General features: G+C 61.4%; 2 protein-coding genes across 4 annotated transcripts; both read right to left on the bottom strand.

Moving 5' to 3' along the window:
• Positions 1-1,263: 1,263 nt before the first annotated feature.
• On the bottom strand, positions 1,264-9,339 carry SLC50A1 (solute carrier family 50 member 1). 3 transcript variants are annotated; one of them, XM_054051115.1, is made up of 6 exons: positions 9,238-9,339; positions 7,452-7,529; positions 7,221-7,344; positions 6,277-6,438; positions 6,082-6,201; positions 1,264-3,886 (listed from the first exon to the last, which is right to left on the bottom strand). In XM_054051115.1, the coding sequence occupies exons 1-6, from the start codon at positions 9,300-9,302 to the stop codon at positions 3,785-3,787; spliced, it is 651 nt and encodes a 216-aa protein (XP_053907090.1). In that variant the 5' UTR covers positions 9,303-9,339; the 3' UTR covers positions 1,264-3,784. The 3 variants fall into 3 exon arrangements, 2 of the variants coding, with proteins under 2 accessions (XP_053907090.1, XP_053907091.1); XR_008447369.1 differs by having other exon boundaries at positions 2,641-3,886; positions 6,277-6,559; XM_054051116.1 differs by lacking the exon at positions 1,264-3,886 and adding an exon at positions 3,897-4,114.
• A 2,422-nt stretch (positions 9,340-11,761) lies between these two features.
• On the bottom strand, positions 11,762-22,310 carry EFNA1 (ephrin A1). Its single transcript, XM_054051119.1, has 5 exons — positions 22,153-22,310; positions 18,485-18,780; positions 17,187-17,252; positions 14,820-14,870; positions 11,762-13,522 (listed from the first exon to the last, which is right to left on the bottom strand). Exons 1-5 carry the CDS (start codon positions 22,251-22,253, stop codon positions 13,407-13,409), a joined length of 630 nt encoding a protein of 209 aa, XP_053907094.1. The 5' UTR covers positions 22,254-22,310; the 3' UTR covers positions 11,762-13,406.

The following is a 22,310-nucleotide window of genomic DNA, read 5'->3' as shown; positions in this document are numbered from 1 at the left end:
GAGTCCAGAATGGGGATCCCTGAGTCCAGAGGGGGGGATCCCTGCATCCAGAAGGGGGATCCCCGTGTCCAGAGGTGGATCCCCATGTCCAGAGGGGGGATCCCTGTGTCCGGGGTGCCGGGACCCGCGCTGCCGGCCCGGCTGGAATGGCTGCGCGGCCGGCGGTGACGCACGCCACGACTTGCCTGGCTGGCGGCCTCGGAGGGTTCTTCGCATTCCGGGCGAAGGACTTTCTTGTTTTTAATTATCGGCTGTGCGTCCTCCTGCAAAGAAATGAAAGGAGCAGTTGGTATCAGGAGACAGGACTCGGGCTAATTAGCAGGAGCGACTAATTACCTGTTTCCTGAGCAACAATGGCAGCTCTGAGCAGGGTGGGCAGCTCTCACGGTTGCCTGCGCGTGGCTGTTCGAGCTCTGTGGGCTACTCACGGCCCCCCTGTGGGCTACTTGGCCTTCCATGGGCTACTCATGGCCATCCAGGTGCTACTCATAGCCCTCCATGGGCTACGTGTAACCCTCTGTGGGCCACTTGTCCTCCAGGGGTACTCATGACACCCCACAGGCCACTTGCAGCCCTCCACGGGCTACTGATGGCCATCCATGGGCTACTTCTGGCCATCCAAAGGCTACTCATGGCCCTCCAAAGGCTACTTATGGCTATCCATGGACTACTTATGGCCCTCCAAAAGTTACTCATGGCCATCCAAAGGCTACTCATGGCTATCCATGGACTACTCATGACCCTCCATGGACTACTTATGGCCATATAAAGGCTACTCATGGCCCTCCAAAGGTTACTCATGGTCCTCCAAAGGCTACTTATGGCCATCCAAAGGCTACTCATGACCCTCCATGGACTACTTATGGCCATGTAAAGGTTACTCGTGACCCTCCATGGACTACTTATGGCCCTCCAAAGGCTACTCATGGCCATCCAAAATCTACTCATGGCCATCCAAAGACTACTCATGGCTATCCATGGACTACTCATGACCCTCCATGGACTACTTATGGACACGTAAAGGTTACTCGTGACCCTCCATGGACTACTTATGGCCCTCCAAAGGTTACTCATGGCCATCCAAAGGCTACTCATGGCTATCCATGGACTACTCATGACCGTCCATGGACTACTTATGGCCATATAAAGGCTACTCATGGCCCTCCAAAGGTTACTCATGGCCCTCCAAAGGCTACTCATGGCTATCCATGGACTAATTATGGCGCTCTAGGGATTACTCATGACCAGCCAGGGGCTACTCACAGTCCTCCATGGGCTACTCATGGCCATCCAGAGGTTACTCCCAGCCCTCCGGCGGCTGGGCAGGCAGCACCGCGGCGGCAGCGTCTCCGTGGCCGGCCATGTGCCCGCTGCGGGCGCTGGCGTCCCCGGGAGCTGCTCTGCTCACCTCCAGCCTGGCGTGTGGGGCTGCGCCGTGGCTCGTGGCACCCACCAGCTGCAGCGACCGGGCGGCAGCCGGGTTTCTGCCCGGTGCGTCAGCGGCAAAAGCTGCTCTTTATCAACACGGCCACTCCTTTGTCCCGGCTGGGAGTCACTGGCGGATGAGAATGGGGCTGGGGGAGCGAGTGTGGCCCCGAGGCAAATCCCTGGGGCAGAGACACCTGCAACCGCAGCCGATGCGGATGAGGGAAGCCCTGGTGCAAACCCCTGGGGCAGAAACACCTGCAAGCGCAGCCGGAGAGGGTGAGGGGAGCCTTGGCTTTGTGGCAACAAGACGGAGCACGCCGGGCGATCGCAGCAGCCGCACGAGCTCGTCTTCAACCCCCTCCTAAGCTCCGTTCCAGCCGTTCGCCTCCGTGTTGGTTTTTCCCAAGCCACGTCGCAAGGTGTAAACCAGCTTGTGCTCTGCCAGAGTCCTCATCACCACTTCCTTAATCCGGGCTGCGTCATCTGGGCTGGAAGACGGCGAGGAGCTGCAGAAATGGGCTCCTCGCTCCGGAGGGGGCTCCCAGCCCACAGTATGTGTGTAGGGAATGTTGTGTTTCACAGGGCTCTGGATGCTCGTGGTGTAACTCGGTCACCCGAACACGCGGCCGTCTCTGAGCTTGATGCATTCGCCCGATAGCTTCATTCCAGATCATTGTTAATTTGTTAATTGAGTTTGGGTCGATGCCAACGGCTGCCGGATTTGTACGCGCTCAATCATTAGGGTTTCAGGGAGGATTTGAATCGATTCTCCGTCTGCCAGCATCCAAACCTCGTGTTGAACAGAATTTCCTTTCCCTGTTGGGATCGGTGTCCCCGTGCTGCTGCCGAGGAGGGGTCAGAGCAGCCAATCCGGGCAGTTCTGGTGTCCTTGTACCCCTCTCCTGCCCCAATCCAGCCCCAATGCAGCCCTGTGCACCCTCCCTTCCCAATACCTCCTCGCTGCCAGAAAGTGGATGCTCCTGGAGGAAGGCTTGGAGGTGTCAGGATGAGACCCAGCATCTTGGCGGACAAGAGCCATCCTGGCCTCTGCCCCCAGCACGCCAAGCAGGCACCAAGAACCATGAAATGGGTTGGGTTGGAAGGGACCTCAAAGCCCATCCAGTTCCACACCTGCCATGGGCAGGGACACCTCCCACTGGCTCAGGGGCTCCAAACCCCATCCAACCTGGCCTGGAACCCCTCCAGGGATGGGGCAGCCACCACTGCTCTGGGCAACCTGGGCCAGGGTCTCAGTGCCCTCCTTGTGATGAATTTTTCTCTAAGATTTCATCTAAGTCTTCCACCTTGCAATTGAAAGCCATTCCCTCTCATCCTGTCCTTTCACTCCCTGGTCAAGAGCCCCTCCCCAGCTTTTCTGGAGCTCCTTTCCATACTTGAAGCTGCTCTAAGGTCTCCCCACAGCCTTCTCTTCTCCAGGCTGAACACCCCCAACTCTCTCAGCCTGTCCTCATACAGGAGGTTCTCCAGCCCTCAGATCATCTCCGTGGCCTCCTCTGGACTCGTTCCAACAGCTCCACGTCCTTCCTGTGCTGAGGACTCCAGAATTGGACACGGGGCTCCAGGTTGGGTCTCACAGAGCGGAGCAGAGGGGCAGAATCCCCTCCCTCCCCGCTGATCCCACCGCTCTGGATGCAGCCCAGGACACGGGTGGTTTCTGGGCTGTGAGCGCACGTTGCCGGCTCATGTGGAGCTTCCTATCCTCCAGCACCCCAAGTCCTTCTCCTCGGGGCTGCTCTCCATCCCATCATCCCCCATCTTGTATGGAAACCATGCATTGCCCAGACGCAGGTGCAGGACGTTCCATTTGGCTTTGTTGAACCTCCTGAGGTTCACACAATCCCACTCCTCCAGCCTGTCCAGGTCCTTCTGGGCACCATCCCATCCCTCAAGGATGTCAACCTCACCTCTCAGCTTGGACACCAGAAGAGTCTCCGTTTTATTAAAAGGCACTTAAATTCATCCAGAAGAGAACACGGGGCTTCCCAGCAGCCCCGTCCGGCGCTGGGGCAGATCTGTGGGCATGGAAGACCATCCAAAGGTCTCCAGGACCTGGGGCACAGGGGCTCCCAGCACCTCAAAGACATCGCTGAGATCAAACCACCCATCACCACAAGCCCAAAGGTTGGAGGGGCAACGGTGAGGGCGAAGCCCGGCAGCAGCGGTGCCCTCCGGAGGTCCCAGTCCTGCTGGGAACAGGCGGCCCTTGGCCAAGGGGGACAACAGCGCTGCGTTGTCACCACAGCTCAGCGGCTGAGGCCAGTCCAGCCAGACAAAAGGAGGGTTTGGGGGGATCCTTCATCATTCCGGAGCACGTGGGCTCTTTCCGTGGGGTCCCTCAGGCGGGCAGGGCTCTGTAGGGCTTATCCCGGCTCGATGGGTACCACCAGAAAAGCCAGAACCTCACCACGCTGGTGACGACCCCCGGCATGTTGGGGACCTGCGGGAGGACATGGGGTTGGGGGGAAAGCGGATCTGCCCGGCTCGTGGTGCTGCTGCCCTCCCCCTCCCCGCCGCTCCATCAGCTCCGCGTTGCCGGGGGAGATTTATTGGCCCGATACCATCTAATTAATTAAAATCAATACTCATCTCGTCGAGTCTAGTCACGGGCTCTGCTGTGTGACACAGATGACGCCCGATGGGGACCGGCCCGGTGCCAACCGCTTAGCTGAATGCCACCGGGAGGGACGGGAGGGGATGGGATGGGATGGGATGGGATGGAGATGGGATGGAGATGGGATGGAGATGGGGGTGGAGATGGGGTGGGGATGGAAATGGGATGGGATGGGGATGAGATGGAGATGGGAAGGGATGGGATGGGGATAGAGATGGGGATGGAGGTGGGATGGGATGGGATTGGGATGGGGATGGGGATGGGATGGGATGGGATGGGATGGAGATGGGATGGATATGGGGGTGGAGATGGGATGGGATGGGGATGGAGATGGGATGGAGATGGGGGTGGAGATGGGGTGGGGATGGAAATGGGATGGGATGGGGATGAGATGGAGATGGGAAGGGATGGGATGGGGATGGAGATGGGAAGGGATGGGATGGGGATGGAGATGGGGATGGAGGTGGGATGGGATGGGGATGGGGATGGAGATGGGGATGGGATGGGATGGGATGGGATGCGATGGGATGGGATGGGATGGGGATGGGGATGGGGATGGGATTGGTATTGGTATTGGGATGGAGATGGGATGGGATGGGGATAGGGATGGGGATGGGACAGGGATGGGGATAGGGATGGGGATGGGATGGAGATGGAGATGAGAGGGGGATAGGATGGGATGGGGATGGGATGGAGATGGGATGGACATAGAGATGGAGATGCGGGTGTATGGGGATGGAGATGGGATGGGATGGGATTGGGATGGGGATGGGGATGGGATGGGATGGGATGGGATGGGATGGGATGGGATGGGATGGGATGGGGATGGGGATGGGGATGGGATTGGTATTGGGATGGAGATGGGATGGGGATGGGATGGGGATAGGGATGGGGATGGGACAGGGATGGGGATAGGGATGGGGATGGGATGGAGATGGAGATGGGAGGGGGATAGGATGGGATGGGGATGGGATGGAGATGGGATGGAGATAGAGATGGAGATGCGGGTGTATGGGGATGGAGATGGGATGGGATGGGATTGGGATGGGGATGGGGATGGGGATGGGATGGGATGGGATGGGATGGGGATGGGGATGGGGATGGGATTGGTATTGGTATTGGGATGGAGATGGGATGGGATGGGGATAGGGATGGGGATGGGACAGGGATGGGGATAGGGATGGGGATGGGATGGAGATGGAGATGGGAGGGGGATAGGATGGGATGGGGATGGGATGGAGATGGGGGTGGAGATGGGATGGGGATGGGGGTGGAGATGGGATGGGGATGGGGGTGGAGATGGGATGGGGATGGAAATGGGATGGTATGGGGATGAGATGGAGATGGGAAGGGATGGGATGGGGATGGAGATGGGGATGGGATGGGATGGGATGGGATGGGATGGGATGGGATGGGATGGGGATGGGGATGGGGATGGGGATGGGGATGGGGATGGGATTGGTATTGGGATGGAGATGAGATGGGGATGGGATGGGGATAGGGATGGGGATGGGACAGGGATGGGGATAGGGATGGGGATGGGATGGAGATGGAGATGGGAGGGGGATAGGATGGGATGGGGATGGGATGGAGATGGGATGGAGATAGAGATGGAGATGTGGGTGTATGGGGATGGAGATGGGATGGGATGGGATTGGGATGGGGATGGGGATGGGATGGGATGGGGATGGGGATGGGGATGGGGATGGGATTGGGATTGGGATTGGGATGGAGATGGGATGGGATGGGGATAGGGATGGGGATGGGACAGGGATGAGGATAGGGATGGGATGGAGATGGAGATGGGAGGGGGATAGGATGGGATGGGGATGGGATGGAGATAGAGATGGAGATGTGGGTGTATGGGGATGGAGATGGGATGGGATGGGACAGGACAGCATGGCATGGCACAGGATGGGATGGCACAGCACGGGATGGGATGGCACAGGGTGGCATGGGATAGGATGGGAGGGGATAGGACAGGATAGGATGGGAGAGCAGCCTTCAACCGCCCAACTCACCATGATGTAGAGGTCCCGGAGCTGTAGGCCGTACAGTGTCCAGCTGGTGGAGGCCAAGAAGGTGGTGACGGTCAGGGGGAAGGACAAGCAGCGCGTCGACTTAGTCCGGACAATCTTGGCCTGCGGAAGCAAACGTCAGGCTGGTCCTGGGTTTGGCAGCCCTGGTGCCACTGCAGCCCCCCCAGCCCCACGCACCAGGTCGGCCAGCGGTGAGAGGTACATGGTGATGGTGAAGACACTGCAGAAGAGCCCCAGGCGTGCCAGGCGCGTCTGTGCATCGGTAATGAGGAGCGTGAAGTAGCTGTAACCGGTGGCAAGCACGGCCAGGAGCAGCAGGGTCTGCAGCAGCACGGGGCGCTGGGGCGGAGAGGAGGGGATGGTGAGCGTGAGGGTCCTGAGGGGACGGCAGGAAGATGGGCCAGGGGAGGGAAAGGCTGGATTTTAGGGAAAGGTTCTTCAGCCAGATGGTACTGGAGCACTGGAACAGAATCATGGAATGGGTCGGGTTGGAAAGGACCTCAAAGCCCATCCAGTCCCACCCATGCCATGGGCAGGGACACCTCCCACTGGATGAGGGGCTCCAAACCCCATCCAACCTGGCCTGGAACCCCTCCAGGGATGGGGCAGCCACCACTGCTCTGGGCAACCTCTTCCAGGTCCTCCCCACCCGCACAGCAAAACATTTTGTCCCCAAGATCTCACCTCAATTTCCCCTCATTCAGTCAAAAACCCATTCCCCCTCGTCCTCTCCCTGCACTCCCTGATCCAGAGCCCCTCCTCAGCTTTTCTGGAGCTCCTCTGCACAATGGAAGCTGCTCTAAGGTCTCCTCGGAGCCTTCTCTTCTCCAGTTTGAACAACCCCAACTCTCTCGACCTCATATTGGAGGTGCTCCAGCCCTTGGATCATCTCCGTGGCCTCCTCTGGACTCGCTCCCCAGGGACACAGTCACGGCCTCAAGCCTGACAACATCCCAGAAGCATTTGGCCAACACCCTACGACCCACGGGGTGAAGGTTGGGGTGTCCTGTGCAGGGACACGATGGACTCCATCATCTTTGGGGGGGCTCCCTTCCAACTCAGGACATTCTAGAGGTTCTGGGGTCCCCCCCCCCATCGCCCCCCCCCAGGCCACCCCCAACCTTGGCAGGGCTGTAGTAGAGGAACGCCAGGATGTAGAGGGTTTGCAGGGCTGCCCCGATGGCGTTGACGGTGATGAGCGTCCAATCGTCCTTCAAGCAGCCGTAGCCGAGCCAGCTCAGGTTGCTGCAGGTCAAACACGAGTCCTACCATGGTCTGGAGGGGCTTCTGCCCACTCTACACTCATGGAACCCCCCTCAAATTGACACCCCCGGGGCTCAACCCCTCCATACTTGACATCAGTGGTGAGGAAGGGCAGGAACTGGATGTTCTCCACGCTCTTGGTTGCCCACATCTGGCGCAGATCGGATCTGGGGAGAGCGGAGGGGTTTGGTGCCACCGGGGGAGTGTGCAGTGCTGGGGGGTTGGGGGGGGGGGGGGCTACAAGTGTCAGAGCCAGCAGGTGTCCCCCCCCCCCAAAATGCACCCCTCAATGCTCGCCCACGCTTGGAGCATTCCTTCTCCTGCCCCCCCAGACCCTCCCCCGGTCGCTGGTGTCCTCAGCCTTCAGCTTTCTCGCTCCCTCAACCCCAGCCCCCCCACCCCCCCCACCCCCCGGTCCTGCCCCACTGCTCCCCTCAATTCTCATCCCATTACACCCCGTGAATTGCACCCACAGCCTTCCCCATTGCCCCCCCCCCCCCCCCAGGAACCCCTCATTGTTCCCACTGCACTCCCTCAACTGTACTCCCCCACTGCCCCCCCAGACCCTCACTGCACCCCCGAGACCCCCTTATGGCCCCCACTGCACCCCAACAAGCCTTCTTGGCCCCCGCTGCAACCTCAGGCCCCCCAATAACCCTTCATGGCCCCCACTGCCCCCCTGAACTGCCCTATTGCCCCTCCATTGCCCCCCATCCCTGACCCTCCAACACCCCCCGGCCCCCACTACACCTCAGACCGTCCCATGCCCCCCCATCTCCCCTACACCCCTAGACCCACCCCTGCCCCCCCAGACCCTCCCATGGCCCCCCGTCCCGCCCTACACCCCCAGACCCACCCCTGCCCCCCCCAGACCCTCTCATGCCCCTTCCTTGGCCCCCCCCCGCACCCCCAAACCCTTCCATGAACCCCTTGCACCCCCAGACCCTCCCATGCCCCCCCATCCCCCCTGCACCCCCAGACCTCCCCCTGCTCCCTCCAGAGCCCCTATGCACCCCCAGACCCTCCCATGTCCCCTCTACACCCCACAGCCCCCCCGAATCCCAATAGCCCCCCGAGCCCCTCTCATGTCTCCTCCCCGTCCCCCCCCCTGCCCCCCCAGACCCTCTCATGCCCCCTCCTTGGCCCCCCCCGCACCCCCAAACCCTTCCATGAACCCCTTGCACCCCCAGACCCTCCCATGGCCCCCCCGAGCCCCTATGCACCCCCAGACCCTCCCATGCCCCCCATCCCCCCTGCACCCCCAGACCCTCCCATGTCCCCCCTACACCCCACAGACCCCCCTGAACCCCAATAGCCCCCCGAGCCCCTCTCATGTCTCCTCCCCGTCCCCCCCCTGCACCCCCAGACCCACCCCTGCCCCCCTAGACCCTCTCATGCCTCCTCCCTGGCCCCCCCCCGCACCCCCAAACCCTTCCATGAACCCCTTGCACCCCCAGACCCTCCCATGCCCCCCCATCCCCCCTGCACCCCCAGACCCTCCCATGTCCCCCCTACACCCCACAGCCCCCCCGAACCCCAATAGCCCCCCGAGCCCCTCTCATGTCTCCTCCCCGTCCCCCCCCTGCCCCCCCAGACCCTCTCATGCCCCCTCCCTGGCCCCCCCGCACCCCCAAACCCTTCCATGAACCCCTTGCACCCCCAGACCCTCCCATGCCCCCCCATCCCCCCTGCACCCCCAGACCTCCCCCTGCTCCCCCCCTGAGCCCCTATGCACCCCCAGACCCTCCCACGTCCCCCCTGAACCCCAAGAGCCCCCCCCGAACCCCTCTCATGTCCCCTCCCCGTCCCCCCCCGCACCCCCAGACCCTCCCACGCCCCCCCTGAACCCCAATAGCCCCCCGGCCCCCCGCTCACAGCCCGGTGCCGAACATGGCGAGCGTGCAGGCCAGGCAGGAGGTGGCGAGCAGCACCGGGGCCATGGCGAGCGGCGGCCACGGGGCGACCGGGGAGGGGGGGCGGGGCGGAACGCACTACCGGGGAGGGACCGGACACCGGCACGGGCACCGGGAGGGGGCGGCTGCCCCGGGGCCGGGAGTCCAGGCACCCCCTGGGCCCTGCACCCCCAAACCGCCTAATGCCGGGGGTCATTGCACCCCCAAACCGCCTAATGCCGGGGGTCCCTGCACCCCCCCAGAGCCCTAATTCTGGGGGTCATTGCACCCCCAAACTGCCTAATGCCGGGGGTCCCTGTACCCCCAAAACTCCTAATGCCGGGGGTCCCTGCACCCCCCCAGATCCCTAATGCCGGGGGTCATTGCACCCCCAAACCCCAGTGCCGGGGGTCCCTGCACCCCCCAAACCCCTAATTCCGGGGGTCCCTGCACCCCCCAGACCCCTGATGCCGGGGGTCGCTGCACCCCCAAAACCCCTAATGCCGAGGGTGCCTGCAGCCCCCAAAATCCCAGTGCTGGGGGTCCCTGCACCCCCAAACCCGAGAGCCAGGGGTCCCTGCACCCCCAAAACCCCTAATGCCGGGGTCCCTGTACCCCCAAAATCCCAGTGCTGGGGGTCCCTGCACCCCCAAACCCGAGAGCCAGGGGTCCCTGCACCCCCCCAGATCCCTAATTCCGGGGGTCCCTGCACCCCCCAGACCCCTGATGCCGGGGGTCCCTGCACCCCCAAACCCCAGTGCCGGGGGTCCCTGCACCCCCCCAGATCCCTAATGCCGGGGTCCCTGCACCTCCAAAACTCCTAATGCCAGGGGTCCCTGCCCCCCCCCCCCCCGACACCGCACCCCCCCCGACCCCTAATTCCAGGGGGTCGCTGCACCCCCAAAACCCCTAATGCCGGGGGTCCCTGCAGCCCCCAAAATCCCAGTGCTGGGGGTCCCTGCACCCCCAAACCCCAGAGCCGGGGGTCCCTGTACCCCCAAACCCCTAATGCCGGGGGTCCCTGCACCCCCAAAACTCCTAATGCCAGGGGTCCCTGCCCCCCCCTCCGACACCGCACCCCCTCAGACCCCTAATTCCAGGGGGTCGCTGCACCCCCAAAACCCCTAATGCCGGGGGTCCCTGCAGCCCCCAAAATCCCAGTGCTGGGGGTCCCTGCACCCCCAAACCCCTAACGCCGGGGGTCCTTGCACCCCCAAACCCCTAATGCTGGGGGTCCCTGCACCCCCCAAAACCTCAGTGCCGGGAGTCCCTACACCCTCAAAACCCCTAATGCCGGGGGTCCCTGCACACCCCAAAACCTCAGTGCCGGGGGTCCCTGCACCCCCCAACCCCAGTGCCAGGAGTCCCTGCACCCCCAGGACTGCCCCACCCCCCAGAACCCTGCACCCCCAGGATTCCCCCCGCCCCGGACCCTGCACCCCCCAGACCCCAATATCTGGGGTCCTGCCCCCCCCTTTCCCCCCCCAGGCCCCTGCACCACCCAAATACCTGGGGTTCCAGCCCCCCAGGACACTGCACCCCCTCAGACCTTGCACCCCTCACCCCCCAAATGCCTGGGGGGGGGGGGGGGTGTTCCCCCCCAACTCCCAGATGTGTGGGGTCCTACATCCCTGTAATCCAAATTCCCCCTTTCCCACATCCCTGTGATCCCAAATGTTTGGGTTCACACATCCCTGTCATCCCAATTCCCTGAGATTCTCCCCACCCCCCCACCTCCAAGGGGGTCCCCCATCCCTGTAGCCCCCCCTCCCCCAGTGCTCCCCCACCCCTGTATCCCTCTCATTCCACATCCCCATATCCTGGGGCTCAGCCTGGCTGTCTCCATCCTACCCAACCCCTGGGGCTCTCCCACCCACATCCCTTCCCCCCAGTCCTGGAATTCCACACTCCCCCCCCTCCCAGGCCTGGAATCTCATCCCAGTGCAGACAGGAGACCCCCCCCCCCCAAATCTCCTGGGAGGACCCCCCCCATCCTCCTAATCCCATGGCACAGCAGCTGCCCTCAAGCCTGGAATCTCATCCCAGTGCAGGGAGGAGCCCCCCCCCCCCCCCAAAATCCCCTGGAAGAGCTCCCCCACCCCAAATCCATGGGATAGTGGCTCTGTGTGTGTGTGTCCCCCCCCTCCCCGAAGGGCTTTGTGTCACCACCTCAGCAGATAAACCCCCCCTGACAGCCTCAGCCCCCACGGTGGCATTTTTTCCACTTCAAAGCCCTGTGTAAACACCAGCCAATTAATTAATTAACCAGCACAAATGCCCCACATGGGCCAATCCTCCTTCCAAGGCCAGCCTGGCCCCACGGCACCCGGCAGAGCCCCCCCCTTTTCCCAACCCCCCCCCCCCAAACCAGGCGCTCAGGTTGGTTTTGGCTCTTTATTCCAGTACAAAAACTCCAGTGTTTGAAAACTGCTGTAGAGATGGGGGGGGGGGGGGGGGGGGCAAACCACCCCAAGGGGCAGCTGGGGTGTCCCTCCGGCACCCAGCACCGAGGGGGGGGGGGGTGGGGGGGGGGCATCCAAAGGAGCGGCTCCATCACCCCCATGTGTGGAGGGATAAAGAAGGAGAAAGGGGGAGCAGGTCCCGTCACCCCCCCCTTGGCAGTGGAATGAAGGATGGGGAAAGGGGGGAGCAGGTCCCGTCACCCCCAGTTGTGATGAAGGATGGGAAAGGGGAGCAGCTCCATCACCCCCATGTAGGAGGGGATGAAGGATGGGAAAGGGGAGCAGCTCCATCACCCCCATGTAGGAAGGGATGAAGGATGGGAAAGGGGAGCAGCTCCATCACCCCCATGTAGGAAGGGATGAAGGATGGGAAAGGGGAGCAGCTCCATCACCCCCATGTGTGATGGGATGAAGGATGGGAAAGAGGAACATCTCCCATCACCTCCATGTGAGGTGGGATGAGGATGGGAAAAGAGGGAGCAGCTCCCATCACCCCAATGTGTGATGGGATGAAGGATGGGGAAAGGGGAGCAGGTCCCGTCACCCCCCTTGGCAGTGGAATGAAGGATGGGGAAAGAGGGAAGCAGGTCCCGTCACCCCCAGTTGTGATGAAGGAAGGGAAAGGGGAGCAGCTCCGTCACCCCCAGTTGTGATGAAGGATGGGAAAGGGGAGCAACTCCCATCACCTCCACGTAGGAGGGGATGAAGGAAGGGAAAGGGGAGCAGCTCCATCACCCCCATGTAGGAAGGGATGAAGGATGGGAAAGGGGAGCAGCTCCATCACCCCCATGTAGGAAGGGATGAAGGATGGGAAAGGGGAGCAGCTCCATCACCCCCATGTAGGAAGGGATGAAGGATGGGAAAGGGGAGCAGCTCCATCACCCCCATGTGTGATGGGATGAAGGATGGGAAAGAGGAACATCTCCCATCACCTCCATGCGAGGTGGGATGAGGATGGGAAAAGAGGGAGCAGCTCCCATCACCCCCAGGTATGATGGGATGAAGGAGGGGAAAAGGGGGAGCAGGTCCCGTCACCCCAGTGTGTGATGGGATGAAGGAGGGGAAAAGGGGGAGCAGGTCCCGTCACCCCCAGGTGTAGTGGGATGAGGATGGGGAAGGGGGGTTGTTTCCTGCAGCTCTGCTGGCTCAGGCATCTCCAGTCCATGCTCCCAGAGCTGGTGGCACCAAGGGACCGCTGCCACGGCCAGCACTGGCCACGGGGCCACTGGCCACATCCTCACCTGCAGGACAATCACAGCTGAGCCTGGAGAGACCCAAGGGGCGAGCCCAGCTCTTGGGGTGGGGGTACCAGCCCCCCACTTCCCTCCAGTCCAGGGCTGATGCTCAGTTTTAGCTCCAGACTCGAGCATCCTGCCCGGAGAACATCTTGCCCACAAGCGCTGGGGGAAACTGAGGCAGACTGAGGGTTTCGGCTGCTCAGCTTCGCTTCGGGCCCTCTTGTAATACTGACAAATCCTTTCCTTGCTCAGTTCGACAAAGCCTTTCCGCTCCCCGTTGTATGCAGGTCACCCCGGTGAGGACACAAAGACCACGGCGGTTCCGAACATCCCCACTCCATCGCCCGCGGCCACAGCTTTGGTCCATATATTCAGGGAGAGGAGTTGGACTCGATGATCTTTGTGGGTCCCTTTCAGCTCTGGATGTTTTAGGGTTCGCATCCGAGTGGTTTTCACAGCCCCTGCGGCACCAGGAGGGGCAGGAGGATGCTGATGAAGGTGATGGGGCTGCTGCCCCTCATCGCCGAGTTCTGCCCCACACTCCTCAGCACGTGCGCGGCCGCATCGTCTGTGGGGAGAGAGGAGCCGTGAGCATCCCTGCTGCACCCCAAAACCACCATGGCACCCCCACACCTTGCTACCCCCCCACCTTGCTGCCCCCAAGGAGTCCAATCTGGGCTCAGCCCCACTCTCCTCCAGCCCCACAGCCCCCCAAGGGATGCAATCTGGGCTCAGCCCCATTCTCTTCCAGCCCCACAGCTCCCCAAGGGATGCAATCCGGGCTCAGCCCCATTCTCCTCCAGCCCCACAGCACCCCAAGGAGCCCCACAGCCCCCCCAGGAGCACAATCCGGGCTCAGCCCCACTCTCCTCCAGCCCCACAGCCCCCCAAGGGATGCAATCCGGGCTCAGCCCCCCTCTCCTCCAGCCCCACAGCCCCCCAAGGGATGCAATCCGGGCTCAGCCCCATTCTCCTCCAGCCCCACAGCCCCCCAAGGGATGCAATCTGGGCTCAGCCCCACTCTCCTCCAGCCCCACAGCCCCCCAAGGGATGCAATCCGGGCTCAGCCCCCCTCTCCTCCAGCCCCACAGCCCCCCAAGGGATGCAATCTGGGCTCAGCCCCACTCTCCTCCAGCCCCACAGCTCCCCAAGGGATGCAATCTGGGCTCAGCCCCCCTCTCCTCCAGCCCCACAGCCCCCCAAGGGATGCAATCCGGGCTCAGCCCCACTCTCCTCCAGCCCCACAGCCCCCCAAGGGATGCAATCTGGGCTCAGCCCCATTCTCCTCCAGCCCCACAGCTCCCCAAGGAATGCAATCTGGGCTCAGCCCCATTCTCCTCCAGCCCCACAGCCCCCCAAGGGATGCAATCTGGGCTCAGCCCCATTCTCCTCCAGCCCCACAGCTCCCCAAGGAATGCAATCTGGGCTCAGCCCCACTCTCCTCCAGCCCCACAGCCCCCCAAGGGATGCAATCTGGGCTCAGCCCCACTCTCCTCCAGCCCCACAGCCCCTCAAGGGATGCAATCTGGGCTCAGCCCCACTCTCCTCCAGCCCCACAGCCCCTCAAGGGATGCAATCTGGGCTCAGCCCCACTCTCCTCCAGCCCCACAGCCCCCCAAGGGATGCAATCTGGGCTCAGCCCCACTCTCCTCCAGCCCCACAGCCCCTCAAGGGATGCAATCTGGGCTCAGCCCCCCTCTCCTCCAGCCCCACAGCCCCCCAAGGGATGCAATCCGGGCTCAGCCCCCCTCTCCTCCAGCCCCACAGCCCCCCAAGGGATGCAATCCGGGCTCAGCCCCACTCTCCTCCAGCCCCACAGCTCCCCAGACACATCTGGGCACACCTGCAGCCACCAACCAACCTACCTGCCTGGATCCTCCCTTTCTGGGTGGCTGCAGGGACAGGCGGTGCTTGAGCTGCAAAGCAAACACAGGGTCAGGCAGGGAGGGAGGGGCAGCACCCTGACCCCCCCCCCTTGCAGCCAAGTTTCACCCAGGATTGGGCCCCCCTGGAAGCCACCAGCACCTCTCCCAGCTGAGCCAAACGCACCCACACCCCGGGACTGGCAAAGGGCCACACGCTTGGCCGTGACTCAGCTCCGGAAAGGCCAAGCTGGGCACAGAAAGGGGGGGTATATGGGGTGTTGTACCACAAAGAGGGCAAAAAAACCCCAAATTCTCAGATATTCAGGAGGTTTTAGCCAAGAAATCATCATAAAAAGCCCAAATGCTGAGATATTCAGGAGGTTTTAGCCAAAATATCACCATAAAAAGCCCAAATTCTCAGATATTCAGGAGGGTTTAGCCAAAAATCATCATAAAAAGCCCAAATTCTGAGATATTCAGGAGGTTTTAGCCGAAAAATCATCATAGAAAGCGCAAATTCTCAGATATTCAGGAGGGTTTAGCCAAAAAATCATCATACAAAGCCTAAATTCTCAACTATTCAGGAGGTTTCAGCCAAAAATCATCATAAAAAGCCCAAATTCTCAGATATTCAGGAGGTTTTAGCCAAAAATCATCATAAGAAGCCCAAATTCTGAGATATTCAGGAGGTTTTAGCCAAAAATCATCATAGAAAGCCCAAATTCTGAGATATTCAGGAGGTTTTAGCCAAAATATCATCATAAAAAGCACAAATTCTCAGATATTCAGGAGGTTTTAGCCAAAAAATCATCATAGAAAGCCCAAATTCTCAGATATTCAGGAGGTTTTAGCCAAAAAATCATCATAGAAAGCCCAAATTCTCAGATATTCAGGAGGTTTTAGCCAAAAATCATCATAGAAAGCCCAAATTCTGAGATATTCAGGAGGTTTTAGCCAAGAAATCATCATAGAAAGCCCAAATTCTGAGATATTCAGGAGGGTTTAGCCAAAAATCATCATAGAAAGCCCAAATTCTGAGATATTCAGGAGGTTTTAGCCAAAATATCATCATACAAAGCCCAAATTCTGAGATATTCAGGAGGTTTTAGCCAAAAAATCACCATAAAAAGCACAAATTCTCAGATATTCAGTAGGGTTTAGCCAAAAATCATCATAAGAAGCCCAAATTCTGAGATATTCAGGAGGTTTTAGCCAAGAAATCATCATAGAAAGCACGAATTCTCAGATATTCAGTAGGGTTTAGCCAAAAATCATCATAAAATGCCCAAATTCTGAGATATTCAGGAGGTTTTAGCCAAGAAATCATCATAGAAAGCACGAATTCTCAGATATTCAGGAGGGTTTAGCCAAAAATCATCATAAAAAGCCCAAATTCTGAGATATTCAGGAGGTTTTAGCCAAAATATCATTGTAAAAAGCCCAAATTCTCAGATATTCAGGAGGGTTTAGCCAAAAATCACCATAAAAAGCCCAAATTCTGAGATATTCAGGAGGTTTTAGCCAAAAAATCATCATAAAAAGCCCAAATTCTCAGATATTCAGGAGGTTTTAGCCAAAATATCACCATAAAAAGCCCAAATTCTCAAATATTCAGGAGGTTTTAGCCAAAAATCATCATAAAAAGCCCAAATTCTGGAATACTCTGTAAAATCCAGGTTTACTCAAGGGCTTTTAGCATAAAACCCACCGAGCACAAAAGCCCAAACTCTCCAATGCTCCACGAAATCAAGTTTTACTCAAGTTTTTTTCCATCAAGAAAGAAACCACACGATGGGCAGCGATGGAGGCGCCAACCTCAAGAGCTCTAAAGGCACTGGGTCTGATCTTTACTGCGACAGAGGAGTAATTAAGACAGAGCCATCGGTGACTGCTTCTTTACCATCATCACCACCGCCACCGTTGCCAGGGCCCCTTTTTATCGAGGATCCGGAGCAATTGGGGTCCCCCCCAGGGTGGGCGAGATCTCCCTTCATCGCTACGATGGGTTTGGTTTTCAGACCATTGACCAATTGGTTGGACTCAACGGCCCAGTGGGTCCCTTCCAACCTGGTGATTCTACGCTATCCCCCCCAAAAATAGGTGGGTGGGGGTGACCCCACCCCCTCTTCCTCTGGTTTTCTTGCACCAAGAACACCCCAACGCCATCGCGCCCAGAAGAAAGCTCTCCCGTTCTTGTTTCTTGGGAATAACCCAGAATATTCTACTGATGGCGGCAAGGCGAGGAATTCGAGGTGGAACGGGACACGGAGCGATGGGGCCATCCGTGATGGTTCTAAGGTTCATCCTGTACGGTTCTAAGGGTGCGGATCAGTCCCCGTCACCGCGGGAGCTCCGGGCGATACTCACTGCCTTTGCCCGTCACCGTCACCTTCAGCTTCAGGCACGCTTCACCGTGGTGGTGGATGGGCTGAGCTGCAAGGAAGGATGCAGGTTATGGGGTGGGGGGAGCCCGGCAGGGACCCCCAGACCCATTGCAGGGACCCCCAGACCCACAGCAGGACCCCCAGACCCACATCAGGGACCCCCAGCCCCATAGATTTAATAGCAGCTGTGCCCTTCTTTGTGACTTAGGGGGTGGGAGAAGCCCAGAAGGACCCCCAGTTCCACATCAGGGACCCCCAGCCCCACAGCAGGGACCCCCAGCCCCACAGCAGGGACCCCCAGCCCCATAGATTTAATAGCAGCTGTGCCCTTCTTTGTGACTTAGGGGGTGGGAGAAGCCCAGAAGGACCCCCAGTTCCACCGCAGGACCCCCAGTCCCACAGCAGGGACCCCCAGCCCCATAGATTTAATAGCAGCTGTGCTCTTCCTTGTGACTTAGGGGGTGGGAGAAGCCCAGTAGGACCCCCAGCCCCACATCAGGGCCCCCAGTTCCACATCAGGGACCCCCAGCCCCATAGATTTAATAGCAGCTGTGCTCTTCCTTGTGACTTAGGGGGTGGGAGAAGCCCAGAAGGATCCCCAGTTCCACATCAGGGCCCCCAGCCCCACATCAGGGACCCCCAGCCCCATAGATTTAATAGCAGCTGTGCCCTTCTTTGTGACTTAGGGGGTGGGAGAAGCCCAGCAGGACCCCCAGTTCCACATCAGGACCCCCAGCCCCATAGATTTAATAGCAGCTGTGCTCTTCCTTGTGACTCAGGGGGTGGGAGAAGCCCAGCAGGACCCCCAGTTCCACAGCAGGGCCCCCAGCCCCACATCAGGGACCCCCAGCCCCATAGATTTAATAGCAGCTGTGCTCTTCCTTGTGACTTAGGGGGTGGGAGAAGCCCAGTAGGACCCCCAGTTCCACATCAGGACCCCCAGCCCCATAGATTTAATAGCAGCTGTGCCCTTCTTTGCGACTTAGGGGGTGGGAGAAGCCCAGTAGGACCCCCAGTTCCACATCAGGACCCCCAGCCCCATAGATTTAATAGCAGCTGTGCTCTTCCTTGTGACTTAGGGGGTGGGGGAAGCCCAGTAGGACCCCCAGTTCCACATCAGGACCCCCAGCCCCATAGATTTAATAGCAGCTGTGCCCTTCTTTGCGACTTAGGGGGTGGGAGAAGCCCAGTAGGACCCCCAGCCCCACATCAGGGACCTCCCAGCCACCCCCCCACAGGGAACCCCCAATCCGACAGCAGGGGACCCCCCAAAGCACTCACAGATGTAGTAGTAGCTGTGCCCTTCCTTGAACTCTTTGCCCAAGGAGAAGGGGGTGAAGCGCTGGAACTTCTCGGAGAACCTCTCGGGGCCGTGTAGGGCGCTGGGTTTGTTGCATTCCCAGCGGATCTGCTCCTTGGAGCTGGGTTTACAGCTCCGATAGTCCTCGAGCTCCACCAGGTAGAGGGTGTAACGCTCCATGGCGCGGGGGTCCGCGCTCCCCTCCTCATAGTGTGGGCAGATGATGTCCAAGTAATCGTTGAGGCGCAGCTCCACCGTGTAATCGTTCTGGAGGAACCTGAAGAAGAAGGAGGGAAGAAGGGATCAGCTCGGGGAGGGAGAGGCTTCGGAAGGACCCCCTTTCCCTGCACCCCAAAACCCCCACGCTGGTTAATGACACCAAGGAAGAGCTGTCTCCCACCCACAGCATCTCCTTGGAGATGGAGATGGGGGCAACCATGGGTCCACCTTTCCCTTGGCAGAGTCCCACAGCACCCAGGCTGGCTTCGGGGTGGAAAAGCCCCCCCAAAATCAACCCCTACGCCATGGCTGGGGAGTGCACCCCTCTTTCCAGGGCTCCCTCGTGGTGATGGGAGCTTGGGAGCAGGGAGGGAACCCTCTGGGATGCATCCACCCATCCTGTCCCAAGTCAGAAGGCGTCAGGAGCTCTCGCCCGTGGGGCTGCAACGCCTGCTGCTCCCCACACCTCCCCCGGGGGGGACGGACAGACAGACGGACTGGCAGAAAGTGGGGGGGCCTCACTGGGGTCCCCTCTCCTCACCAGCTGGGATGGGACCTCCTGCTCCCAACCCCCTGCCCTACAGCCAGGGGGGACACCCCCAAACCTGAGGAGCTGGTGTCCGAGTGTGGGGGCACCCCTAAACCTGGGGAGCTGGTGTCTGAGCGTGGGGGCACCCCTAAACCTGGGGAGCTGGTGTCTGAGCGTGGGGGCACCCCTAAACCTGAGGAGCTGGTGTCTGAGTGTGGGGGCACCCCTAAACCTGGGGAGCTGGTGTCTGAGTGTGGGGGCACCCCTAAACCTGGGGAGCTGGTGTCTGAGCGTGGGGGCACCCCTAAACCTGGGGAGCTGGTGTCTGAGCGTGGGGGCACCCCTAAACCTGAGGAGCTGGTGTCTGAGTGTGGGGGCACCCCTAAACCTGGGGAGCTGGTGTCTGAGTGTGGGGGCACCCCTAAACCTGGGGAGCTGGTGTCTGAGCGTGGGGGCACCCCTAAACCTGGGGAGCTATTGTCTGAGTGTGGGGGCACCCCTAAACTGGGCGTCATGGCCCAGCGGGGATCCCTACAACCTGGGGGTCCTGGCAGGGAGAAGCACCCCTTAACCTGGAGATCATCACATGGGGAGGGGAGACCCCCCCCACAGCCTTGGGGGTGCTTTCTGGGTATGGGGGCACCCCTAAACCTGGGGGTCATGGTTGGGGGGACCCGTAGAACCTTGGGGGGGGCTGGTGTCTGGGGCTACCCCGAAAGCTGGGGGTTATGTCCTAGGGGGACCCTCACAGCCTGGGGGTTCTGGTGCCCAGTGGAGGGGGGCACCCCTACAGCTCAGGGGTACACTCCTCCAGTTTGGGGGGGCGGGGGGGTCACGGTCCAAGAGGGGGACCCCTACAGCCTGGGGGGGGTGTCTGGGTACCAGGAGACCTCTAAAGCCTGGGGGTCATGTTTGGAGGGGACCCCTAGAGCCTTGGGGGGCTGACTCCTAGTGGGGGGGCCCCTGCTACAGTTGGGGGGGTGATCATGGGTATAGGGACACCCCAAAAATCTCAGAGTCACGGTCTGGGAGGGCATCAGTACAGCCTGGGAGTGGGGGGGGGGGGTGTCTATATGTGGGGTACCCCAAAACCTGGGCATTGTGTCCCAAGGGGGGACCCCTACAGGCTGGGGGGGGGGGGCTGGTGTCTGTATGTGGGGTACCCCAAAACCTGGGGGTGGTGTCTCAAGAGGGGGACCCCTACAGCCTGTGTGGGGGGTGTCTATATGTGGGGTACCCCAAAACCTGGGCATTGTGTCCCAAGTGGGGGGGACCCCTACAGGTTGGGGCTGTGGTGCCGGGGATGGGGGTCACCCCCCAGGCTGTGGCGGTGCCGGGGGGGCCCGGGGGGCCGCCTGTCCCGGTCACAGCCCCCCCCACCCCCCCCGCACATCCTGCCCGGGCGGCGGGAGCGGAGCCAACGCTGTGTTTGTCAACACCGCTCCCCCGCGTCCCGGCGCCGGGGCTGCCGCCGCGCCCCCCCCGCGGGGAAGGAAGAGGCCCCGTTCGGCTCTGGGAACGGAAAGGCTCTCCCCCCCCCCCCCGCCCCGGTGGTCCTGTCCCGTCCCCTCCCCTCCCCCCCCCCCGTGCATTCCACCCCCCCATCAAACCCGCACCTGGACCGGCCCGGGGCTCAGCACCGGCACCGCTGGGGTTAAACATCGGGACCACCGTGCCGGGGCTCAGCACCGGGACCGAACCGAGCACCGGGCTCAGCACCGGAGCTCAGCACCGGGACCGAACCGAGCCCCGGGCTCAGCACCGGAGCTCAGCACCGGGACCGAACCGAGCACCGAGCTCAGGTCTGGGCTCAGCACCGGGACCGAACCGAGCCCCGAGCTCAGCACCGGGACCGAACCGAGCCCCGAGCTCAGCACCGGGGCTCAGCACCGGGACCGAACCGAGCACCGAGCTCAGCACCGGGACCGAACCGAGCACCGAGCTCAGCTCCGGGGCTCAGCACCGGGACCGAGCCGAGCACCGGGCTCAGCACCGGGACCGAGCCGAGCACCGGGCTCAGCTCCGGGGCTCAGCACCGGGACCGAACCGAGCACCGAGCTCAGGTCTGGGCTCAGCACCGGGACCGAACCGAGCACCGAGCTCAGCTCCGGGGCTCAGCACCGTGACCGAACGGAGCACCGAGCTCAGCACCGGGACCGAACCGTGCACCGAGCTCAGCACCGGGACCGAACCGAGCCCCGAGCTTAGCACCGGGACCGAACCGAGCACCGGGCTCAGGTCTGGGCTCAGCACCGGGACCGAACCGTGCACCGAGCTCAGCACCGGGACCGAACCGTGCACCGAGCTCAGCACCGGGATCGAATCGTGCCCCGGGCTCAGCACCGGGGCTCAGCACCGGGATCGAACCGTGCACCGAGCTCAGCTCCGGGGCTCAGCACCGGGATCGAACCGTGCACCGAGCTCAGCTCCGGGGCTCAGCACCGCGACCGTCCCGCCAGGAAACTCAGCACCGGGACTGCTGGGGTCAAACACCGGGATACCTTCCCCCTCCCCCCACCCCCCCCCCGGGGCTCAGCACCGGGACCGTCCCTCCGTGGTTAAAAACCGACGCCGTCGCCCCGTACCCCGGGCTCAGCCCCCACCGCCGGGGGTCAATGAGCCCTCGGGGCCGCCCCGCACACCGGAGCTCAGCACCGGGGCCTCGCCGTTCACCGGGCTCAGTCCCGTCCCCCTTCTCCGGTTTCGCACCTGGACCGCGCACCGGGACCCCCCCCCGGCCCGGGGCTCAGCCCCACATCCCCCCTCCCCCCGTGCTCGCCCTCCCCTCCCCCTCTCCGAGCCCCACGGAGGCTCTGTCCCGGGACAAAGGGCGCCGGGAGCGCTCAGTCCCGACCGGGAACGGCACCGTGCGCGCCCTCGGGTCCCGGTGCCGGTACTTACCGGGGGTTGGAGCTGTTCCAGAAGACGGTGTGGCGTTCGGCCCCCGCCCCCCAGCAGCACGCGAGCCCCAACAGGGCCAGGGACACCCCGAGCCGCTCCATCCGCTCCGCGGGGCGCAGCTCCACCGGGCGGCACCGCTCCCCGCCCTTAAGAACGGC

Source organism: Cuculus canorus, chromosome 28 (genome assembly GCF_017976375.1).
Source record: "Cuculus canorus isolate bCucCan1 chromosome 28, bCucCan1.pri, whole genome shotgun sequence".
NCBI lineage: Eukaryota > Metazoa > Chordata > Aves > Cuculiformes > Cuculidae > Cuculus > Cuculus canorus.
The sequence above is the reverse complement of the archived record's forward strand: the minus strand, read 5'-3'. Positions and strand labels throughout refer to the sequence as shown.